Here is a 26087-nt window from a genome sequence, read left to right as displayed (position 1 = left end):
TTTTTTTTATTTTACTTTTTAAATATTGACCTGGTTAAAATTTTTGCTTTGTAATTTTTTTCTTTAAAATATTGTGGATTGCTGCGATGTTTTTCCACATAATTTTTCTATTTTATTTTTTTATTTTTCAAAATTATATTTGTCGATTTGTTTTTTAATATTGAGGTGATTGATAATTTAGTTTTGTAATTTTTTTTCTTTAAAACATTGTTGATTGCTATAGTGTTTCTCCGCATGGTTTTTTTTTTATGATTTTCTCCGAAATTATCTTTTGTTATTTTATTTTTTAATATTGAGCTGGTTAAAAATTACAGTTACAATATGTGAGGAAAGCACTGTAACTTTCCTTGAAAATTACTGTTGATTGTTACAGTGTTTTTTCTCACATGGTTTTTTTCTATTTTTGTTATGTTTTTTCCTAAAATTATCTTTGTCAATTTTATTTTTTAAATATTAAGCTGGTTAAGAATTGCAATTACAAGTAAATACAAGTTTTTCCTCACAAAACACTATGGATTGATACAGTTTTTTCTCATATTGTTTTTTTCCAGTTTCTTTTGTGTTTTCTTTTTTTGTAATATTTTTTTCCAAAATTATCTTCGTCGATTTTTTTTTTAATATTGAGTTGGTTAGAATTTAACTTTGTAATAAACCTTAATTATGTGGGGAAAGCATTGTAGCTTTGCTCATAAAACATTGTGGATTGCTACAGTGTCTCTCCGCATGGTTTTTTTTTGTTATAATTTTTTTCAAATTATCTTTTTCAATTTTATATTTTTAATATTGAGTTGTTTGTGAATTACAATTACAAGTCATTACAAATAAGGCTAAATCATGTGGGGAAGCACTGTAGCTTTCATCACAAAACACTGTGAATTGCTACAGTGTTTCCAACATGATTTTTTTTTTTTTTTTTTTGGTGTTTGTTTTGCTTTTTTTTTTTTTTCTAAAATTGTCTCTGTCGATTTTTTTTAATATTGAGCTGATTAAGAATTTAGCTTTGTTATTTTTTTTCTTTAAAACACTGTGAATTGTAGCAGTGTTTTCCCATGTGATTTTTTTATGATTTTTTCCAAAATTATCTTTGTCGATTTTTTTTTAATATTGAGTTGGTTAAGAATTATAATTACAATAAAGCTAAATCATATGAGAAAAGCGTTGTAGTTTTTCTCACAAAACACTGTGAATTGCTACAATATTTATCTAAATGGTTTTTTAGTTTATTTTATTGGAAAAAACGCTATAGTTTTCCTCACAAAACATTGTCAATTGCTGCAACGTTTTTTCTCATGGGTTTTTTTCCTTCCAAAATTATCTTTGTTGGTTTTTTTTTAATATTAAGTTGGTAGAGAATTTAGCTTTGTAATTTTTTTTGCTTTTTATTAACTGAAAAGCTAAATCATGTGGCGAAAGCACTGTATCTTTCCTCACAAAACACTGTAGATTGCTACAAATCATTTTGTTCAGTCTCTAAGTTTTTTTTTATCACAAACGCAACTTTTTTTTCCGTCATGAAATATTTGCTCCATCATACCTTTAATTTCTATTACTTATCTAGCGCTGGTTCACAATTATAACACTATCAAGTGCATTTGTTTTATAAGCCCGCGGCAGCGCGCGGGCATGTCATCTCGTAATTATCTAAAACATGATAGTTTAAGGATAGAATTTATCAATGATAATAAAAGCCTCAATCTGAGTAGTTCATAGGAAAAAAAAAAACATTAAACTGTATTTTTTTCCTTACAAACATATATAGCAATTTCAGGTGAACCATTTCTCCACTATCGAAAGATAATTTGGGCGCATGCATGAATTGGCAATAATTAACTTGATCTACTAATGTTATCCAACCAATAATGTACGCTCAACTCCCATTAAGGAATTTAAGAGAGAATGATACCAACACTTAATCAGAATAATTAAAAGGGTTTTTTTTTTTTTTGGGAGATGTATAATTTTAATTGATTCTTTAGTGGTTGACCCTTACTTTGGTTGAACTGGGGTCATGGTCAGGTAGCTTAGGCCCCCCTCAAGTCACCTATGTCATCAAAACTCTACAACAAGACAAAGAAGACACTAAATGAAATTTCAGAGAAAACAAAAGTGCAAGAGATAAGTTGTGGAAAAAGAAAATTGTGAAGCTGTCTTATATAGAAGCTTGATCAATGGGCAACATATAATGGAAGGACACTACTCTTCAATCAACCAACTTTCCACTACAATTTTTACTTGCTCAAAAGCATCGTAATTTTTATTTGCCTCGTTATAAATCTAGACGGTAGATGCTGCCGATTGCCTTAGTGTGCAAAGCGGGCATTTAAGCCTCATAAAAAACAATGTGGTGGTGACCCAGTGCTGGACTTCTAACCATAAATGTTACCTGTTTGACGGTATTGGAATTTTTGAGAAAGTCAAAGTAGAAGACATACAAGATAGTAATGTAGTATAGCTCTTTCTTTTCTCTCCAACATAAACAAAGTAAAATCTTGCTTAAAAGTCAAGAGGGCTCGTAGACGTCACAAATTCCTCCTCATCTACTCCGCTCTCTCCTCCTCAACCTTTCTCTTACTCACATCTCTTATCACTAATTACTCTTCGGTTTCTTGTTCTGTGAGACAGAGATAGATATTATTGTTGTAATGCACAGCTGATTCATTGAGTTCCTGTTAGAGAGAACAACATGGAAGAAGTAATAAAGAGTAGTACATGGTTTGATCATGAGAGTGAAGATGAGCTTGTTAGAGAGCTTCTTGATGATGAATCTCCTTTCTTTTTCTTGCCAAAGGAGAAAAACCAATCCAAACCAAGTCCTACGAATGAACAAACTATTAACCAGCTCACATCCAAAGTCTATTCAGGCCCAACAATCCAAGATATTGAGAATGCTTTATCGACGTCAAGCAGAGAAGACCAATCCCAAGCAGTTTCACAAGCCAGGTTTGAAGTTTGAACTCCCCTCTCTAGATCACTCTTAAATAAACTTGAATTATTTGTATAAATTAATTAAGGTGCTCTTAAAATGATTTAATTAAACTTCTATATATATTTCCATCTCTTTTTTCCAGAATTTCATTGTTGCAAAAGGGTTTGAGTAAGATGGAGAACAACAAGTACACTCTAAAACTGAAGAGATGTGGCGATGGGATGGCTGATGATGGTTATAAATGGAGGAAATATGGGCAAAAATCTATCAAGAACAGCCCACATCCTAGGTAACTAACCATCTCCTTAATTACCTTTTTTTCCCGTATAGTTTATATTTTTTTTACGTCAACCATTTTCCTTGTAGTTGATACGCTTATTTTTAAGCCCTTGTATTATAACAGATAAAATAAATTTGTTAATGATTAGTTTAATTTGTCAGAATCAAGAATATTTAGCTGCAATAGTTTCTCGTGATTCTTTAAATAATTTTAATATACTGATATTAAAAATAAAAAAAAAATATTTTAATATATTTTAATTAAAAAACACTTTTAAAAATCACTTTATATACTTTAATTTACTTTTACCTTTTTCCCTTGGAATTGCATAAATAAGATTGGTAAAGGATGTCAGTTTTCTAAATTATGAATCAAAATACAATTAATTTTTAAATTAAATGTTCATTGACACTAGTTTGTGAACAAATTTGAGGATTTAATTGGTTGCTTCTATCAATTAAGATTTTCATCAATTTCTCTAGCCTCTTTTTTATTCACCATATATATATCAATTTCTTCAATTAAGCGTTAAGAATACTAGAAACGCATATGGCTTTGGAGGATGGAGGATTGTTCTTTGTTTCTTTTAGAGAAAACATTGTCATGCTAAAAACGTTACAGTTAACTATGGTGCTGTCCATAATGTGACATGCCATATCTTTGGTAAGTTTGTCTAACAAAAAAAAACTTGTAAACATAAATTTGTTGTGACTGGAACAGAAGCTATTATAGGTGCACGAACGCACGGTGCAGTGCAAAAAAGCAGGTGGAGAGGTGCAGCGAGGATCCAGACACACTCGTCATCACTTACGAAGGACTCCATTTACACTTTACATACCCTTACTTCTTATCGAACCAGCCACAGCATGATGATCCACCTTCCAAGAAGCCTAAAGGAACCATTTCAGAAGCCGAGTTCCAAGCCCATGCAACCCAACGAACACCAGAACAAGCCCAAGAGTACTCGGCACATGTCACCAGTCCTGGTTCCCTGCCTAGCACCAGCACAGCTGATGATTACGTGCATGAATCGGGTTTGGAAGCAATAGGTCCTCAAGGGTTGCTTGAAGATGTGGTGCCTTATATGGTTCGGAATCCATCAAACTACAACGTGTCTTCAAATTCCTCATCTTCATCTTACCGTTCTCCGCCTGCCTCACCACCTTCCTCCCTGTCTTGGTCTCCTTCCCATTCATTTTTCGATATTGCCTTGGATACTAGCATCGCATGAATCAGCATTGAAAGTGCCCAAAAAGCCAGTGAACCTCTCTTGTTTTCTTGTTATGGCCCACATATAAAGATTTAATATTGAAAAATTATATCAACTAAAATAGATTATATATATTCCCAATACCTTAGTCTTCTCTCTGAGTAGCGATGTTGCCCTCTTGATCCACTCTCAACTTCTATAACTCCAAGCTAAGACGATAAAATAATTTCAAGTAATGATGATCATTCAGATAATTGGGATGAGAAATTGTTACTTCGTTTCGGAAGTACTTAAATTATCCTCTCTTTTTTTATTTGCTTAAATTATTTAATTTGATTAATTAGATAATTCGAGTAACCCAAGTTTTTTTTACCCAATACCCACTATTGTATTTACGTGAAGTGCTAAAAAAAAGTTATAATTAACTATCCAAAGGTTTCATTTGTTTGCTAAAGATCGAATTTCTTTTGAAAAAAAAATCAATTTTATGAAAAATGATTTTGGTTTATTTTTTAATGTTTGGTTATATCTAGAAAAACTAGTAAAAACTATAATTTTTGAATATGACTAGTTCTTTGACTTGTGCTACGCTGCAAGTCGGATTTTTTTTCCAACAAAAAAATTAAATATACAGACTTTTCTGACGTGTTTTTTTTACCAAACAAATCCTAAATGTAAACCAAAACATTTATGTACTCATTTAATTAAATAAATTAAGAACCATCTATGTAAATAAATTTAAAAAAATTCATTAATAATAACTAAAACGAAACTGAAAAATTAGAAATAGGTGTAGATCAAGATATTTGATCTCGCAATACAAACCATTTACCCAGTAGTATTTAATGAATTTATTTGTTAAAATCATTTTTTATTACATTAAATGACAATAGAAACAAACAATCATAAAATTGATTGAATAAAATAAAAGAAATAAAATATCATGCAAGGCTACGCATATTAAAAATATTATCTAAAAATAAATACCTTTTATTTTAAAAAAACAAAGCTCATTTATATAAATAAAAATTAGATGAATCAGAATAGTCTCTTCAGAAATTAAACATATACAAAAAATTAAACAAATTACTATTTAAAAAAGATTAAATAAGCATAATAAAAAAAATCACAAAGAAGGGGTATTAATTGAAATATAAACAAAAAAAATATTTTAAAAAATACATATAAAAAAGACATCAATTTAAATTAAATAAAAAAAAAAGAAATAAGCTAGGCATTATTAGGTGTAACCGATTAGGCATGGACCAATGCATGGGTCTGAAAGGGAAGGACCACCCATGCGGAACACCCATGTGACCCTTATGTTTTCTTCAATCCGATGGCGTGAAAGACATGTCGTTTGCCTTAAAATGTATTTTTTAAGAAATTCAGACAACAAGTCGTCTGTATTTGCTTACATTGGTGGCCAAACAATTAGGGCTTGTGGTTTTTTGGCCTAGAAACTCTATTTTCAACCCATTTTTTGACACATATAACACCATAGACACCTTTATAAACCCATTTATGGCCTTATAAAACAAAATAAAAAAACGCTCAAAAACTCGAAATCAACTCGAAACAAAAAATCTTCCAGAGTTTAGATATGTTTTTTTTTTTGGCAATTTTAAGGAAAACAAAACACCTAAGTAGAACTCCCCTCACCAACTAGAACTCGTTGATACCAAGATCGATCATTTTCGTGGTCGGAATCAGTGTAAATGATGATTTTCTCTTTATACCGTCAAAATCTTGTGATTCTCTCTCTTTCTCTCCCCTCTCAAACTAGGGACCTAAAATAATAAAAAAGTGAAGTTTTGGACTAAAATTGATTTTTTCTTAAATTATGAAAATTGAAGGAACCTAATATTTAAAATTATGAAAGTTTGGGGACCAGAATAAATATTCCAACCAAACTTTGATAATGCCACTCATTACCTCCTCTTGTTTCACTTTGGTCTCATGTCTTTTAATCTAACATTTCCCTAACAAATTAACCAAAATTAGCCTTCAATTTGGCTCTATAACGGCGAAATAAAAAAAAGTTTAGGGACGAAAAAAATTTACTGTGGAAGTCCATAGTGAATTGTGAGAGGTACTATAAGGTATAGGGAATAATATTTTCCCCACACCTTTTAGTTTTTTGTACTAGCCTTGATGTCGACGCTTCGCCCTAGGGTCAGACTATTGTTTTACGTAAAAAATATTGTTTAAGTGTTGTAAGCATGTTTTAAAAAAAATGAAAAATATGCAACTTGTTTCACATACCTAATTGAGTTGAATAAGTTCGTTTTGTTTTAATTAGATAAAAAAAATTGACAATGACAATAGATGAACCAAATTTAAAAGAAAATGATCACGATAGCTAGGAAAAAATATATTTTTAAAATGAGACAAACGTTGTAGCTCAATTCACAACCTATTAAATACAGAATGATGAAATAGAGAAAAAACAATTAGCCTTAGTCTACCGGAGTTAGCATGACAAACTTGTAATCCTGGTAATTATGGTCGAACCAAGTCAGGAAATACCACCAAACTCATGGCCTAAATCATGAGATCGAAATAATCTGATAAAGAAATGAAGAGAATTATAAATCTCTTTTTTAAAAAAAAAATTGACAACCAATGTTAATTTCTCAAACTCATGATTCGTGTCAGTAGACCCAAAGTACCCTATCTGAAAAAATTATGAGATCCAATTCTTAATCAATCAAATATTGAATGATAAAATTTAAAAAAAAATTACACAAAAAGATTAAAAAAATAGTAATTAAAAGAATGAGGATCAAAATTGAAATACAAAATAAATTTTATATTTGATTGAAATGTGAAATTGAAAAGAAAAATCAATTTAGAAAAAGGAACTGGAAAATAAATAAATAAAAATAAAGACCAAGATTGACATAAAAAATTGATTGAATGGTGAAATTGAATAAAAAATAACTTTAACAAAAGGAAAAATAAAAAAATAAGTACTAAATTTGTAAAAATAACTTTTCATAAATTTGAGTTGATGGATGAAATTGAAAGAAAAAACCAAAACAATGAGAACTAAATTGAAAAACATAATACCATAAATTTAGATTAAAGAATGAAATTAAAAACTAATAAAACATAAAAAAAAGTACTAAGAAAAAAATTAAAAATTAAAATAATAAGGAACAACTTTGCTAAGACGGCATTATACTAATACAATGAGCATAAAGTTGTTATGCATTGGAATAAAACTTTGATTTACTCCACGCATCATGCATTGTATGCATGATTAATGTGGAGGAATTTAAGCTCAGTCCAGGAAAAATGAAAATAGTAGGGCTCGCACGTACTTTTTTGCCTCACAAGCATTTCATTAATAAGAAAAATAATAGTGTCAGCACAGCAATGAAAATTTTGAGAAAATAATATGCTTTTGGTTAAAAAATGGTAACTTTATTTTCAGGAAGAATTGTGGGGATCTAAATATTTTTAGATGTAAAAATAGAAAAATACAGTCTTAGTAAATTCTTTATTTTTATTAAACATGAAAATATAGTCAATAAATTTTTTTATTAAGATAAATTTTTCTATTAAAGGTATCTCTTGTTTTAATTCTTCTACTTGATCCCTATTAAACAAAAACCAGAAAGCCATAAAACACCCAACATCCCAGCTAACATGAGCTAAATGTTCATGAAGCCCTGTAGGCTGCATCTATCCAACATTTAATGTTATATTTGCATTCACGGCGGCTGAAACGCTGGTATTGCCTAAAATATTTTAAGCAACGGCTAATTGTCATGCCATTAGTGGGCCATTAAGGCCCATTAGAATATGAAACAGGGCTCTAAGTGCTTTTCGCCCCACCATAGAGCAAGAAAAAATTGGTATAGGCCCGCCTGAATAATTCAAGCCCAAACAAGAAAAAACGCTTGTTTCCAAATACTTGAACATTTTTGCCTCACAAGCATTTCATAGTGGATGATGCAATATGGAAAAAAATAAATTCTAACATGTAATAATCACCTCCTTAAAAGACTCTTCTATATAAATCAACCATCATAATTTAACCAAATAGTTATAAAGGCTAAACCTATCCTTTGCACTTTATATTTTCACCAATTCATAAAAATAATGCCTCTATTACCAATTTGATCAATTGAACCAATGCATCTTCCATTTTAGCAAATTAAATATAATTCTTTCAACATAAAAGATTTATCTCAGCAAATTAAGTACTTTCTTTACTACTCGAATTTCTTTTTCTTTGTTACTAATATTATCATTCATTTCACCGTATCTTTTATTTTCTATAGAGTAATTATATGTTCATATCAATATTTTATTGGAATGAGGTTTGGGAGTGGATAAGTGGTGGTAGAAAGTTTAACACCTGCAAAACAATCTTTTATGGTGGTGTTTAGGAACCCTCATATGATGAAATCAGTAACTTTTAAATAAGTGATTACAATAAATGAGATAATGAATTTTAAATTCAAAAAACAAGAGTATTTGTTTTTATTTTGGTATGATAAATTCTCTAGGATTTAAAAGTAATAATGTATAGAGAATAGAAATTATAAACCTTTCACTTGGGTGGTTTAGAGGGTATTTATAACATTGAAACCTTGTTGTTTTTACTAGAGTTGAGGGGCTACAAAGTTATTTTTTTTAATAGCATTAAAGAGAGATAAATATCTTTTACATAATATTAATAAAATGAAAATATGGTAGGCCTTATATATATATATATATATATATATATATATATATATATATATATATATATATGGGTGTAGGGCGAAGAACATCGCTGACATTAACATTTTATATTAAAATATATAAGAATAAATCCATGTAGCCTTGTAGCCCAATATAGGGCCAATAATGATTTCCAGACCTTTAGCCATTCCCGATTATGCTTGGTACACAATCAAGCCCAATATCGATGAGTTGAGAGGCATGGCATACACATACTCACTTAGGCTTGGGACCGCGCCAAGCCCATAGGCGGTGGTCTGGCGGGTTCTAGTAGCTCAATAGACCCAAGTCTATTTAGGCTCAACACGTGGATTAACCCAAGGACGTTGCATCTCACAACTCACAAGACTCATGTTTGTTTGGACTCAACACATAGCTGAACCCAATGATATTGGGTCTGGAAACGTGCTAAACTCGTATTCTCTTGGGCTTATCACATAGATAAACCCAAGGACATTCAGTCTAGCAGTTTATAAGACTCATGTCTACTTGGACTGATCACGTAGTTGAACCCAAAGACATTGAGTTTGACAGTTGCCAGATCCATATCTGTTTGGGCTCAGCATGTAGATGAACCTATAACATTGGGTCTGGCAGCTTGCCAAACCCATTTCTGATTAGGCTCAACATGTAGCTTAACTCAAGGATGTTGGATCTTACAGCTTCACAAGTAATGAAAAATCAGGATGAGGAGAAATGAATAAAGGATGGAAATATTAATAATTATGATGTGTAATGGATAGGATGACCTCCATGAATAAATTTAAAGATATTGTTGAAGTGGAAAAAAGAATTATGAATTTTAAACTAAGAATTATGAATTTTAGTTTAAAATTCATAATGTCGGTGAAATCGGTAGTGAGTTTCGATAGATAAAAGAATAAGAAAAACTTAAAATAAATATATTTTAAGAATGAGAAGATAATTACAAGGAATTATAATGGTAATGGGGAGTAAAAGTTAAGAAAAAATTTCACGAAAAAGTTTTGCAATTGATATCAAAGCAAGGTTCTAGTATGCATACTAATCATATAACATATTTTTGTATAAATTAAAATAAAAAACAAAGAAAAGTACTTACTTGTTAAATCACTTTAAAATTTATCAAGTTTTGTTGTTGTAAAGAATCAATCATTTGTTTTTAAGGCTTTATTACTCCTTAGTTGGAGCAAAAAATCTTTCTTTAATAAGCTTCTTAGGATTCCAATAACACCACATTGTTTAGGTGCACTCCTAAACAAGATCCATGAAAATAGTACTAAATTATCCCTCTACAAGGTTTGAACCTAAGCTCTAAATCATGAGGAAACTTAGAGATGAAACAAGGTTTTAAAACAAAACATAAGAGAAATGGTGGAAAATTAGGTGATCAAAAGTGTCAAATCCTATCAACACAATGCAAAATTAACAAATCCCAAACATTCTTCTTCAATCCTTTTTTATAGAAAAATTTAGGCTTCAAGAACTTATGAACTTCCTCCACTAACAAATTTGATTACCCACTATAAAACCAATATTTAACATGAATATTTTTTATTTAAATCTTGTGACTTTTAAGCTGAAAAATTTGTTCATGTATTGTTAAAAGTTATGCTAAAACTGATCAGATTGTTCCTTCCATGGATTGGACAAACCAATGGGTTGGAAGAAATAATTCATCATGGACTAAGGCCCAAATCCAAATTTTAGTTGACAAAAAATAATCTTTTATGGCCTAAAATGTTATTTTACAATAAACTTAAACCTAGGCTCAGGTCAGAAGCCTGAGCATGAGCCGAGCTAGCGCGCGTGTGAGTTTAAGCCCAAAGTCCACTTTGCTTAGGACCTTTACTCTCTAAAAGCTTGGGTGTCTTTTGGACTCAATTTTAACTTTTTAATTTTTCACTTTATAAACACCAAGAAAGTTTGTTTCTTTTCAATGTGAGATAAAGTTCTTTTAGAGGGTTATGAGTTTCACTAAAGCATGTCAACCAAAAGTTCTATGAGATTAATTTTTTATTCACCCATAATTAAAAAAAAAATTTCATTTTTCATTTTTCATTTTAAATAGCTTATGTTGGATATTAAATCCCAACAAAGTCTTAACACAAAAAATAAGTAGACTCTACTTTTAATTTGATTTTAAATATGCTCGTTAATTATGTTTTTAACAAAATTTCCTAATATTTTATTCTATGATTGTAACGACCTGAAGTTTCATATTAATTTAAAATACTCTGAATGATCATATTCATGTAAAATAGGCTAAATGTTTTTGGAAAAAAAAAACTCAGGAGAGTCGCCCTTATAAAAAGACCCTCTAGTTCAACACACAAAACTCAAACCGTATACTACACATAGATATTAAACATGCAAGATATACTTCATTTTAAATAATAAATTTATCTGAATTATTCATTTTAACAAAATTTTAGTAGATTTTTCTCTATACGTGAACCCTACCCAAGCTTTTATCTTACATTAATATCTGCAAACACAACAACAACCTATAACGCATTTCACTCATACAACCAATACTCACATGGAATAGCCTCAGACACACCATCCATCATTTCCACAAAATACAACCACATATATTTACGGTCATCTATACATTAAGGTAGCAATTTCTTTTAATACAACATAGTATTATCTTAACTTAAAATATACACAACCAAAATTTACATGTTAGAATTTATTAAATAGTTCTACCTAATATAATAATGACAAAAAGCTAAGGTGTAAGTCATTGAGCCAACATATAAGAAGTACCTGCATGAAACACTCTAAATATAGAATATAAATGCATTAATAATCTCCAAGTCTATAATTCATAGTACAATACTTACCAACATTTATAATTTTTGAAATGTAACTGACTATTCATATCTCAAACCCTTCCTCTAAGTCTGATTATGTCAATCATTTACTTGTCCATGCCATAACAACTTATTCCTTTTCATATTTTTTTTAATGGTTTAACTTATAAGATATCAATTTTCCTGCCCTGAATACATAATTCATTTGATATCATCTTCCCGCCTCGAAGACATAATTTATTAAATATTATTTTTCTCCTTGAAGGCATAATTTATTTAAATTCATTTTTGTTGACAACAAACACTTGTATATAGGCAGTTTGCAATTTAACATTTACAAAACAAATCTTGGAAAATCAAAGAGAGAAGGGGCGAACCCTTACTAATATCGTGCATACTCCTAAGAAAATGGGTTCCACTCTAGATGCTTCTACTACAATTCCGAAACAATAATAAATCAACATCCTGTTTGGCCGAACACACACATATTCATTCATTTTGTAACCAATCTACACAATTTCCATAACACTTACACAAACTTAGCTCATCTTCACTCGGTCTGGATAGGATTTCATATTTGTTAGATTCTTTGCAATCAGACTGCATGATCATTAGAGAGTAGAATAATAATTGGGGTCCCAGCTTGATGGAATACCTGCAAATCATGGGGGGCAGAGTTTGGATTTTCTTTTTCAGCACAAAATCCTGCCAAAATAATGCCCTCTTTGTTGGAAAGCAAACAGAGATGCATGAAGATGCTCTTCCACGGCACTAATAATAATTCACCATCAATCATTTGAGGGTTCGTGGCTCTGCCAATTATTAGCAGTTATTTATAGATTTTATTTTTCTCCTTAATAATTGCCTGAAGATAATGATGGCGTGGAAGGAATTTGCACGACTTAGATGAGTGAGATCCCCTTGAAGCACATTATGCCATTTGCGGCTGAAAAATGTCATGCCATCAGCATGGAAGTGCCTCTGAACGATGCTTAGGAATCAAACGGAATTAGCTTCTGTAACCAATTATTGGTTGATTGAATTAGTGCCTTTTGTCCTCTTCTACCTACTTTGTTTTTTAAACTCTTTTGTTTAACCAATTAAAGAGTTTCCAAGTATAGTGATGTACCATCCGATAACAAGTGATTATGAGATAGTTGTGAGTTTGCTACAATTAGATGATAATCTATCCTATAAAAATTATGTGAATGGATTAGCAGAGATATTTATTAACCAGTGTGACAAGTCTAAATCTAAATGGAGGTCTGATCATGTCAGACTTAAATAATAGCTCAAAATGACAATAACTATTGATCTAATCGTTGGATTATACATGAATTTTTACTGGAGTTTTTGAAGGCTATTGTTCGTGTTTGAATTAGTTATTGTGTCACTATGCAGACCATTGAATCTTTAAATATCAAAAATCTCGCTGAGGCTCCCCCCAGTTTTGGCAATTTGATGACTTTCCTTGTTATTTTTTTTATTTCCAGCTTATTTTGGATTTTATGTTTCTTTCCTTTGTAATTCTGAATTTTTGTTTTTGTTTCCAGTTGAGGTAGGGTTTCTAGCCTATACAAGGATTTATAAACCTCCTAAAGAGGAGACTTGATTATTATTTAAAGAGAATAAACTTGTGAATTTATGGTTGGCATTTGCAGCCCCTTTCACCCATAAAAAAAAATTATGTGTTTTTTGTTTAATTGTTGTCTTTAGCTTTCACCAGCATTAGTTGATATCAGACTCCAACAATCTTAGGTTTATTGCGAGATGTGTGCTGCAATCCTATCATTGAAGATATGCAAAGACAGATCATAGAATTAATCTGTAAGATGGAGGAGAGGGGCCTACGAGATCAAATTCTTATAGGATTGTGCTCAGATTCTTATAAGAGTTTTTGAAAGTTGTTTTCCCTATTATAGTCACTGCATCGCTATGTGGACTATCGGATATTTTTCGTGTTACAACTTATACCTTCAGTTTTGGTAGTTTTTGTGATTTTTCTTGTTATTTTCGGATTTCCTACTTATTTCAGATTTTATGCTTCTTTCATTTGTAATTTTGGATTTTCTTTTTCTAATTGAAATAAGGTTTCTGAACTATTTAACATTTTATAAATCTTCTAAGGACGAGACTTAATTATTATTTTGAAAGAATAAACTTGTAAATTTGGAGGTCATATCTGCAACCCTTTTCACTTATAAAAAAGAATTCATGTTATTAGTTTAATTGTTGTCTTTAACTTCTGCGCGCGTGTACACACACATATATATATATATATACATATATATATATATATATACATATATATATATATATATACATATACATATATATATATATAGAGAGAGAGAGAGAGAGAGAGAGCGCTAAAAGCCAAACATAACAAAGTTGAAAAATCAGTATAACATTTTTTTTAATGTTAAGTTGAATACTAAATTACAGTTGCATAAGGAAACAAGTGCAAATTGCGTACAATCTATGTACATAATGAAAAGATCTTCCCACCTTTTAAATTGATAAATGAAAAGACCTTCCCACCTTGTTCAAAAAATAAAAAATAGAAAAATTCTTACACACCGCCGACCACCAAAAAGAAAACAAATTGTCATATGCCCTTTGATTATTTTTCTCTGAGGAGGATAATTTTCTTGAAAAGTGAAGTATGCATGAATTATGGTTCGGCAATCCTTGACGAATTTCAAAATTGTTCCTGTTGAATAAATTACGGTAATTGTTTTTAGTTATTCAATGAAATTTATAAGGTATACCCTAAAACATTTATGATATGACCCAAATTCACTTTGGGATTAAAGAAACAACGCACAAACGCTGACCCTCATTTATACAAAAATAAAATCAAACTAATTTTAAAATTCACTTTTTTAATGCACATTAAACTAGTTTAGTTATTTTGATGTTATGATTTCAGTTTATTTTGTGGCTTGGGACTGGGTGGTTTTCTAGGGCTGTGTTGTATGCATCTTGGGCTCTATTGTCTTCGATGTGGGGTGAGCTTTGTGGTCACGGCTTGGTGTCTGGGAGAGTTGGCTGGCGAGGGATATTCTGCAGTGGTTTAGAGGCTTTTGAAAGTTTGGGTGTTCGGTAATCACGTGCATTAAATGCACCCTTCCACTACCGATTATTTTTTTCGTGTGTTATGCCTCGGGGGAGCCATGAGTGGTTGGCTTGATTTGATCTTTTATTGATTTTGGATGATGTGGCTCTTGGTTCATTTAGTCTGTCATCAATTCCCTTGTCTCTCATTTCCTTGTTCCAATCCGATTGCGGTCGAACTAGGAAGGTTGCGGCTTTTGGTTTTTTTTTTTTTTTTTTTTTTTTTTTGATTTACGTGGGGTGTCCGGGCCAGCTTACGCGCACCACGACTATTCCCCACGGCCCACTGGACATCCTGCAAGCCCAGGAGCAGGTAAGGCACCGCGGGGGTGACAGGCGTGCACATAGAGGGTCGAACCCGGGACAGGGGCGGAACAAGTCACACTGTTGACCACAGCAGCTAGACCCTCAAGTGCAGTTTATTTTATTTTTTGCTTAGCTGGTTTGTATGTGTCTTTCTTTTGTGATAAACTCAAAATTAACATGTTTAAAATTCACGGAGGACCCTTCTCTCTTGGACAAGGCCATCTGGACCAGGATGTGGGATAAGTTTACTTGTTACGGTGAACACTTCTTCCCAACTAAAGCTTTAACAACTCTTTAATCAGGTCCAACTCCTTATATAGTTAATATTAGTCACTTAAGATGATGTTTAAGAGTCTTTTCAACAATACACTTTGGAAGGGATGAGTCTGAAACCTTCTTAGTGTAATCACGTGCATTAAATGCACCCTTCCACTACCGATTATTTTTTTCGTGTGTTATGCCTCGGGGGAGCCATGAGTGGTTGGCTTGATTTGATCTTTTATTGATTTTGGATGATGTGGCTCTTGGTTCATTTAGTCTGTCATCAATCCCCTTGTCTCTCATTTCCTTGTTCCAATCCGATTGCTGTCGAACTAGGAAGGTTGCGGCTTTTGGTTTATTTTATTTTTTGCTTTGCTGGTTTGTATGTGTCTTTCTTTTGTGATAAACTCAAAATTAACATGTCTACAATTCACGGAGGACCCTTCTCTCTTGGACAAGGCCATCTGGACCAGGATGGGAGACAAGTTTACTTGTTACTGTAAACACTCCTTCCCAACTAAAGTTTCAAGAACTCTTTAATCAAGTCCAACTCCTTACATAGTTAATGTTAGTCACTTAAGGTGATGTTTAAGGGTCTTTTCAACAATACACCTTGGAAGGGATGATTCTGAAGTCTCATAACACAATTATCTTAGAAATGTGTAATTCTTTTTAGAATGGGTTAACTTTGTCTTCATAATACAATAACACAATTCTCCTAAGAATATACAATTCTCTTAGGAAAGGATTATCTTAGTCTTTATATGGCAATAACCTCACCACTCTTTAAGGAATGAACTTAATCTTTCCAACGCTATATGCATCACACTTCAAGGGACTAAAAAACCTGAGAACCTAGGAATGAGCCTTCTCCCTTGGGCACCTAAAGGAATGGCTCTTCTTCCATAGACTTGGTCAAGGGAATTACTCATCTCCCTTGATTCCATAGAACTCTTCTGTTTTTAAATGTTGACTAAAACATGAATAGTTCTATAGGTGGGTTGATTATGCTCTGATTTGTTATGCTTCCCAGCTTGCATTCAATGTGGAGTCATTTTCTGTGGCTTCTTTGATCTCTGTACCAAGCTACTAGGAACTGAAAAAATAAACTATTGGTATTCCATGTGTTTTGACGATTGGCCTTTAGTGATTAGAAGTTGTAGGTTGTTCCAGTGGGTACGTTTTGTAATTGATATAGCTATTTTAAAGAAGATTAGCTATTTAAAGGCATGTCCCATCTGTGTGAATTGTTAATGTTATATTAAATGTTTGAAACTCCCCGCTGGCTCCTTCCCTTTTGAAGTTTTTTAGAGTAGGAATATGATATTATAGCTTTAGTATCTCCAGCTAGCTAGCTGCAAATATCGATGTGTGGAGTGATTTGTGGGGTTTTAGGTCGATTTGATGTGTGGGTTTTGATTCATTTGAACTTTGGTCTAACAATTTAGGAGATTATATGCTATAAAGGCTACCATTTCAGCAAAGAAATTGAGAACACCAGATGCTTTTATTATTTGATTTGATGAAGGAATGATTTACATTTTAGTCACTGTTTTCAAGATTCCTTATTTTGTTCACTGGAAATTCTCTTGGATTGAGTTTTGTAATACACCTTTTATTCATTTTTCTACATTGTTATACAGTTGCAAGAATTCAACCTTCTGTTCTTTTGTTGGGTGTTCTAGACAAGGTCTAAGAGATTCTTAAAGATTAAGAAACTAAGGAAATAAAAATGGGCTATGACCCGGGGAAAACAATATATCTTATGATTGGTGGAAAACAGGGACATCGACGAGAGGTTTTTTGCAGAAAAAACCAGTTCATATGGATTGGCTGTGCTTTACAAAGGATAATCTGGATCCCTAGCTCCCAGAATGATAGACATGGACATGATAAGGGTCACCCTTGAACGATATCTTCATTGTTTCATCGTAGAATCCCGTTTGTGTTAATTATAACAACAGCTCAAAAAGATAAGTGTTTCACTTTGTAAATTATACAGTGACTTTTATTTTGTTCATGGTTGGCAAAATCAGCTGGCTTTATTTTAGGGGCAGGGATATCTTTTTCATAGACCCGTTGATCATTACGACAAAAAACAGGGTTAAATCATTACTTTATTGCCCAACAAAAATAAAGTTGGAAGAGAGGGAACAATGTTTCTGGGTTTGTGACGACGCATGTGTCTCTCTATCTAGCAGCTAGAACCTTGGTTCCAAGGAGATATTTCAAGCATCTCGGCATCTCTTCCATGAATAAGCGGCACATGTAATATAATGGTGGTTGATTTGATGTGTGTAAACTTTTTTTATTCTATCCTACTTGTTTTTCATACTGGCCTTTAAAGAAATCAAATCAACCTCGAGATTTATTATCCTTGAGATTTCATTTTTATTCTCTTAATTATAATTTTTTATTTAAAATAATTTATAAAATTAAGAATATTTTTTTTCAATTTCATCCCCAATAGATATTTTTATTTGTTAGATTTAGCTTTTATCATTTTAATTACTATTTGTTTTATTTTAAATTGTCTATAGCAATTTCAACCTTCTTGAGTTTTTTTCCTATTAAATCTATTTTTTTTATTATTGTATTTTTTTACTTGCAAGATTTTTTCCTATTAAATCTAGTTTATGAAATTAAAATTTTTTAAAAAATATTTTTGAAAGGTAAAAATAAACGTGTTTTAAATGCATCACTAATTCCTAAATAAAAAAATTGTGATACCTTTTAAATAAGAGGGCTAAAGAAAGAAGGATCCTATGATACAAGTAAGCGAGTGATAGGCCCCATGAATTAACATATAAAAGAAATGTGATAACATTGTATTAGCTGGTTTCGTGCTTTGCTGCGGGACCAATCATCACATAAATATATACTCTATGAGAAACGTTTTTTAAGGAAAAGTTTTGTTGATTATTCAATTTTTTTCTCAACACTTTTTTCTCTTTGATTCTAAAATCATTTCAATAAACAAATTGATTTTTTAAAACAAGTAATAATTTAATCAAATGAAGGGTTTATATGGGAAAACAATTATAAAAAAAAAAAAAAGGAACGGGAAAGAAAAGGACCTTGCTAGACAAGGAAGGGGGTCTGCAAAGGAAACCGCAAGGAATCAAGTGGTGAAGCGAACCGATCAAACAACAACAATTAACCCAGGGAGGAATTTGTCAAAAACAAACTTACTAATCTCGGTTCAGTTCATCATTTGGTTCAAGATCTATGTTAAGATTGAACAAGTTAACTTAGATTGATTGGTTTTAATTTCTTTTTAAAAATCATTTTAATTTTTTTAAATTGAATCAAGTTCTAATCGGATTAACCAAATTACTGGTTAATCTAACAAAATAATTGAATCAAATCAAATTAATTTTAAATTTAATTATTTTCCTAAACTCGAGTAGAGAGCTGGCTAGTCAAATCTTTAATCTACCCATGCAGCCAGGCTAAATTTCATATCTATGACTATGGTCAGAAGGCACCAAGCGGAGGAGGTGCAACGTGACAGCAAAAAAAAAATCCTAACACAAGTTAGGGGGGGGGGGGGAGAGAGAGCTAACCGTGTCAAATAAGGGTGTGAGCAAAACAACTAAAAGTTCCAAAAGAAAACAACGAGGAAATCATTAGAATAGCATAAAGGGAAGCTAAGTAAGGAATCAATTGAAGAGGCATCAGATCACAAAAAGGGGAGCAAGCCGCCAAATAGAATTTAACACTAATTATGTGATATTTTCTATATATATATATATATATATATGAGTGTCAATGCATTTTATAGTTTAAGAAATTAAAATTAAAATATTTATGCATATATGTTTTCAAGTAAATGAAAAACTATGTGTGAATAAATATATTAAAAGTCATTAATGATATCTAAAATTAAAAATTAAAAATTAAAAAACAGCTATAAATCAAGATATTTAATCTCGAAAGATGGGTCATTTACCAGGTTATATTTGCTAAATGTATTTATTAAAATAATTTTTTTATTCCAGCAAACAATAATAGAAATAAAGATACAAATTAAATTGATTGAATAAAATAAAAATGGATAAAATTAGCAACAAGACTGCACATATTAGAAATATTATATGAAAATAATTTTTTTATTTTCAAAAATAAAGTTCATCCATAAAAAAGATTAAAAAATTATAGATAAATCAGAAAAAATCTTCAAATTTAAATAAATAACTAAAAAAATAAAAGTCATTTAAAATAGTATTTTCAAACAAAATAAAAGAGAGAAAGGGTACTACTTTATATATATATATATATATATATATATATATATATAAATTAGGGAAAAAATCATTAATTAAAAAAAGTAATGGTCAGGCGCTACCTGGCCTGACAAATTAGGCTAGCCTGTTTGGTATATTTTGTCAAAGTCAATGCGACTAGGCCTTTAATTTTATTTTTTTATTTGCAACCCCGGATTTTTTTTGAAAAACAAACATACAAAGCATCGTTTTTTATCCAAAAACCTGTTTTTCAATGTATTTTTTACCCAAAACATTTATAAAACATTGTAGGAACCGTGATAAGCCTATTTATCGCCTCAAAAAACTAAAAAAAATACCCCAAAAGCCAAAATCAACTAGAGCTCAGATCTGTTTTTTCACAAACTTTAAAAATAAAAATAAAAAACATCTAACATGAACTCCCTCATCAAATGGAACCATTTGACACAAATATTGTCCGTTTTGGTGGCCTAAATCGGTGTCAATGACAATTTTCTCTATCTATCGCCTAAATCTGTGTGACCTCTCTCTCTCTCTTCTTTCAACTAGGAACTAAAAATAACAAAAATAAATTAAAAAAATATTGAGGTACTGAAAATAACAAATAAACCAATAGAAAAAGGAAAAGATAAAAAAAGAAAAAGCAAATTGATGTCAAACCTGACTAAACCACCACACACACGCCACCTAAAAAGAAAAAAGATGTCGAGATGAATCAAATGATAATACGGAAACACAATTAACACCACTAGAGTCAACCGCACGCGCCACCCAAAGATGGCGGAGCGACTAACGCGTGCCTCGCTTTATATATATATATATATTACAAAATTGAAAATGTTCTTAGTACAAAAAAATAAAAAATAAAAAACATTATGAAATTACAACCAAGCTTCTAAAACTAAGGCTAAAAAAATAGATGTTAATGGTAATGGAGTAGTTATATTATTCAATGAGAGACGACATTACTATAAGGCCCTCGACCAAAGGTTATGACTATTTACCTTTTAAGGTCAATATTGTAATTTCACTATTAAAATTAATGTAAAATTACTAAAACACCTCTGTTACCCTTGAAAATAATAAATAAACCAATAGAAAAACATAACAATACTTTATCTCAAGCCTTCAAAGCTGCACAATATTTTTTTTTGCTAATATATATCAAAAGTTAATTTATTTAATATATTTAAAAAAAAAATACAAATAAATGATGGATTTTTTGTTTAAAAATGTAGCCCAAACAGATATCGACTAAAATTTAAAAAAAAAATAAAAAATAATTTATATTCTTGTATCGTTTTAATATATTGATGTCAAAAATAAATTTTAAAAAATAAAAAAAAAAATTTAAATATATTTATAAATAAAAAAATCGTTTTTGTACCCTTAAATATCTCCAATAAAAAAAAATACAGTCAACAAAACAATAGGGAAGGAGCGGAATGGTCGTAACGTAGATGAAACACAAACACAAGATAAATGGTTAAAAAAAATCGAACCGAGCTGAAGGTCAAACAGGAAATGAGAACGCAGACGAAAGGAAAACGTGCTTGGAAAAAGACAGCCATCGAAATCAATGCTTGAAAAAGCGCGTGTGAGAACACACAAATCGAGATAAAAATAATAATAATAATAATAATTGATGTTGCCCCATTTTAAAAAGGCAGAGAAGGGAGATCCATGGGGGGTTGAAAACGACGATGGAGGGGGGGATAGGGAAGACGTAAAGAAAAACACTAAGACAAGAGAAAATGACAAATTAACAGTCTGATTAAACAAGAAGAAAACTTGACAGAGTAAATAAAACGGTGATGCAAAGATAAAAATAGATTAAAAAACTCGAACTAAAAATATCAGTACAGTGCATGCAATGATATTTCTTGTTACTAAATTCTAAAATCTCAAATTAATATATAAATAGTGTCATTTACAGGCACATAACATTATTGGTCATCAGCTGGAACTGATAAATATCAAGGGAATATATATATATATATATATATATATATATATATATATATATATATATATATATATATATATATATATATATTATGAAGTGGGGCATACTTTGCTCTTTATCTATATGCCAGAAACTATGGACAGATAAACCTTCACTGGATAATTCCTGGTCCATGGCATTAAATAATGAATATAGATCACACTTTTGCTCCGCAAGACGTCTACCATCTGAAAAAGTTGTGGGAGAAACCAATCCACTGAGGTCAGTCTCGCGCATGTATGTACAGTTATTTTATCCATATTTTTCCAAAATTCACAAATAAAATTAGACAGGAAAAATATTTTTAATTTATAAATATATTACATAATAAAAAAATAACAACTTTCAATCATAATAAAAAGACTAGCATGTTCTCTCTCTCTCTTTATATATATATATATATATATATATATATATATATATATATATATATATATATATATATATATGTGTGTGTGTGTGTGTGGGTGGGTGCGTACACGCTTACATAAATAAAGCATGCATATTAATATATAAGATTAAATAAAACTAAACAATACTTACTATAAAATGATTTTTTTTAATAAACCTCTTATAATTCCAACAATATTATATTGTTTAGATACACTTCTAAACGAGGACATCCAATTTACCAAAGAAATAATACTCAATTTTCTATCTACAAGGACTAAACTTAATATCCAAAGAAGAAGGAAGCTTTGAGAGGAAACAAAACTCCAAAACTAGAAGAGCAATGTTGGAAAATCAAGTAAAGAAAAGTGTTAAATTCTGTTAAAACAATGCAGAATTAACCAGCCTTTAACACTCTTCTTCAACCTCTTTTTATAGAGAATTTAGGAACCAAGAAGTAATTGAATTCTCTTACTAACAACTTTGATTACCACCATAAAACCAGAATTAAATCTGAATATTTTTGGATTAAAATCAAATATACCGGAGCTGAAAAGTTGTTCACATTTGAATAAAGTCCTTCCGGAAATAAAATGTTCATATTCTTATTATTCATATGGTGAACTGAATAATACAATGAAAGAAATAATTTTTCATGGATCAAATCCAAAACTCAAATTTAAATTTGTAGAAAATAATCTTTAGTGGCCTATTATTTTATAATAAATTCCAACTCAAATACAGATGCATATGCATGTTTGTGTGAAATTTAGCTCAAATATCACTTTACTTAGAACATTTTCTTTCTAAAAACTTAAACGTTTTTTAAATCTAATTTAACTTATTAACTTTTCATGTTATAAATAAAAAAATTCAATTACATAATTCATAACCCAGTGTTTGAATCTAATTTTAACACCTGAACTTCCCACGTTATAAACAAAGCAAAACACCTAGACAACTTATAAGTTACTCTTTGACCTCTCTCATTGGTTGAATAAAAGTATGAAGTTTTAAGAGTTAATAAATGTCCCTGACACAATAGCTTGCTTTAAAAAAACTGCACAAGATGGTTTGTCAGGAGTTGTCGAAGCACTCAAAACGTGAAAAACATATTTAAAATATGTAACAGTTTTATTAACTCGTGTTCTTCTTATTGTTTGATTGCCTAAATCACAACATCGAGGATCTCTCTCCGTTGCTGTAGCTTTCTCCGTCAACCGCCCTCACCTAACAAAAGCTAACCCCATTAGGAGCCAAAATACGAATTTGACAAGACGCAAGATGTGGTCAGTTTAATTTAATTAATCAATATTACGAGAGAGATTAACAAAAGAATGGTCATAGTCATGGCCAGCCCAGGGGTTTGGAATTATTGAGGGAAAGAGGTGGAAATGGTTCCGTCAAAAGACCCCAGCCCACCAGTCCTTCATATATAAATATGCTCCTTTCATGTAACTATCTACTCTATAATTTAAGGATATATACACACCAATGGGCAACATCACTATAAGATTTTTAATTTAGTTTATTTTCACGGGTATTCTAAATAGTTTAATTTGTTTTTACATGTATGTATTCCAAATAGTATAATCAAATCCAACATAAAAAAATATAATAAATTATCAACTAAATTCATATTTAATTTCACACATGATTCCGCTCTACCCTCTATATATATATTTCCCACTTCTAAGCTATTTTCATTGATTTTCTTTCTCCATTTCCCTGGCTGGCTGGCTTGCATGCAGTCCTAGGCGAGGCTGGTTATATATATTACCGGCGGCATAGACTCCAATTAACTATGCATTCATTGCATTTTATATACCAACTTACCTGGAAAATTTGAAATAAAGGCACTCTAGAACAATACGTTTTCTATGATATTACAACCACCCAAACTTTCGGTACTGTTGTCATGCATCAAGTATTATATAAACTTCTTTATGCCAGCCAGCCAGCCAGTCCCAGATAGTTGAATATCTTGCATGCTTTGACATGCATCCAGCTAATATTTACCCTTTGATTTTTTTTATTAAAGAGTTTACATTCCTGTTCAAGATTGTATCAATACGTGCCTTCTAAGAACTTTCCAGCTATGTTGCTCCAAAATTAACCTTCCTCTCCGGAGATACCATGGGAGCTAGCTAATCATGCAATAATTGAGAAACAAATTGCGTGAGTGATTTCTTGTCTTTGCATTCATTTATAGGAGCCACCAGCATCATATATAATTATAAAGTCTTGGATGAAAGCCATACGAAGAGAGATGCAGACACGTCACCCGTTGATTGCTTGAGGGATTAGTGTTTGTAATTTTGATTGAAGGATAAGCTCAATCACATGTCACTATATATGATCTAGTCTATATGCATTAGAGAATTAATGTCAAAGACACCAAAATTAAAGTTAATTAGACAAATCGCTTTAATTAAACTAGTTTTATCCATTATGTTTTTCTTTTTGAAAATTGATTGAGAAGTATTGATTGATCATATATTGCGCCATAAAATATTATTAATATGAGAAAGAATGCTTAACACTCTAATAGCTTGAGAGCATATTTGTTAAAGAATATCTTATCTTGGAATAGTACTTATATAAATTAATGGCCAATCATTTTTATTCAAGAATATAAATTATTTAACTAGTAGTATCTTAATTTTTTTTTTTAATTTGTGGTGGCTATATATATATCCTTCTTAATCCGTATGTTTTGAGAATGTAGTATAAATTGTTTTTTAAAGTATTTTTTTATATAAAAATATATTAAAATAATATTTTTTAAAATTATTTTCAACATCAATATATTAAAAAAATTACAAAACTTAGAAATTCATTGAAAAATAGATTTAACACAATCACCACCACCCATGTAGACTGTAGAGCACAAAATCTCCTTTTGATGGAATCATTGATTGGGGGTGACAACGAGAATTCAACCAGACACGTGTCACTCACCCCAATGGAATCCTAAGCTCCTTTATCCTTTGGTGAAAGGAAAGAGTCATCTTGAGTGTACGCACAAGGGACACGACCTCCAATGTAGAAGCATTATTAGGATATATATATATATATATATATATATATATATATATATATATATATATATATATATAATGTTCTCATTTGTGAAATTATTTATTTATATATTCACAGCGTAACTCAACATAAATAATAAAAAGGTTTTAGAGGGCGTGGTGTGAAGATAAAAATTTTAAGATATGCACAATAAATCTCGAGTTTAAATTAAAATGTATATTTATTATAAGAGTTTCGAACAGCCGAAGTTTTATTTGCTCACTTAGACCCATAAAATATATTTTTTAGAAAATTGAATTTTCTCGAATTTAAAAAACAAAAAAAAAAATGATAAAAACGTTAATGCACAGACCGCAACTTCTCGGTAGATGCATATGATTGTGGTGTCGTGTTTGGGGGTTGAACCAAGAAGTAGCATTTCACGGGCTTTTAAGAGACAGACGAAAAATGGAACCACAGACTTTAATTAAAAAAAAAACAAAACACAGAGGAGGATGGTCGTATTCACATCTCTTAACTGCTGGACAGCACTACACAGGTGTATAACCTAATAAATACAGCACTCCTCAGACAAAAAAAAAAAAAAATTAAAATTAAATAAAGCACCTCCCTCCCTGTAACTTCTTATAAATATAAAAAAAATATTAATTTAAAATAAAAAAAATATTTAATTTTTTTTAAAAACACTTTTTAAACACACTGGCATAACACAAGTGTCTCCACGAGAATTATTCCCTTCCTTTTCCTGCCCTTCTGTACAGCTGTGAT

The 26087-nt window shown here is 30.8% G+C and overlaps 1 protein-coding gene across 1 annotated transcript; it reads left to right on the top strand.

Moving 5' to 3' along the window:
- The first annotated feature begins 2410 nt into the window (after nucleotides 1–2410).
- LOC7454934 (probable WRKY transcription factor 49) lies at nucleotides 2411–4557 on the top strand. Its single transcript, XM_002309030.4, has 3 exons — nucleotides 2411–2940; nucleotides 3069–3215; nucleotides 3927–4557. The coding sequence occupies exons 1-3, from the start codon at nucleotides 2684–2686 to the stop codon at nucleotides 4435–4437; spliced, it is 915 nt and encodes a 304-aa protein (XP_002309066.3). The 5' UTR covers nucleotides 2411–2683; the 3' UTR covers nucleotides 4438–4557.
- The last annotated feature ends 21530 nt before the right edge of the window (nucleotides 4558–26087 follow it).

This window comes from Populus trichocarpa, chromosome 6 (assembly GCF_000002775.5).
Source record: "Populus trichocarpa isolate Nisqually-1 chromosome 6, P.trichocarpa_v4.1, whole genome shotgun sequence".
Taxonomy (NCBI): domain Eukaryota; kingdom Viridiplantae; phylum Streptophyta; class Magnoliopsida; order Malpighiales; family Salicaceae; genus Populus; species Populus trichocarpa.
This window is presented reverse-complemented; position numbering and strand designations above follow the sequence as displayed.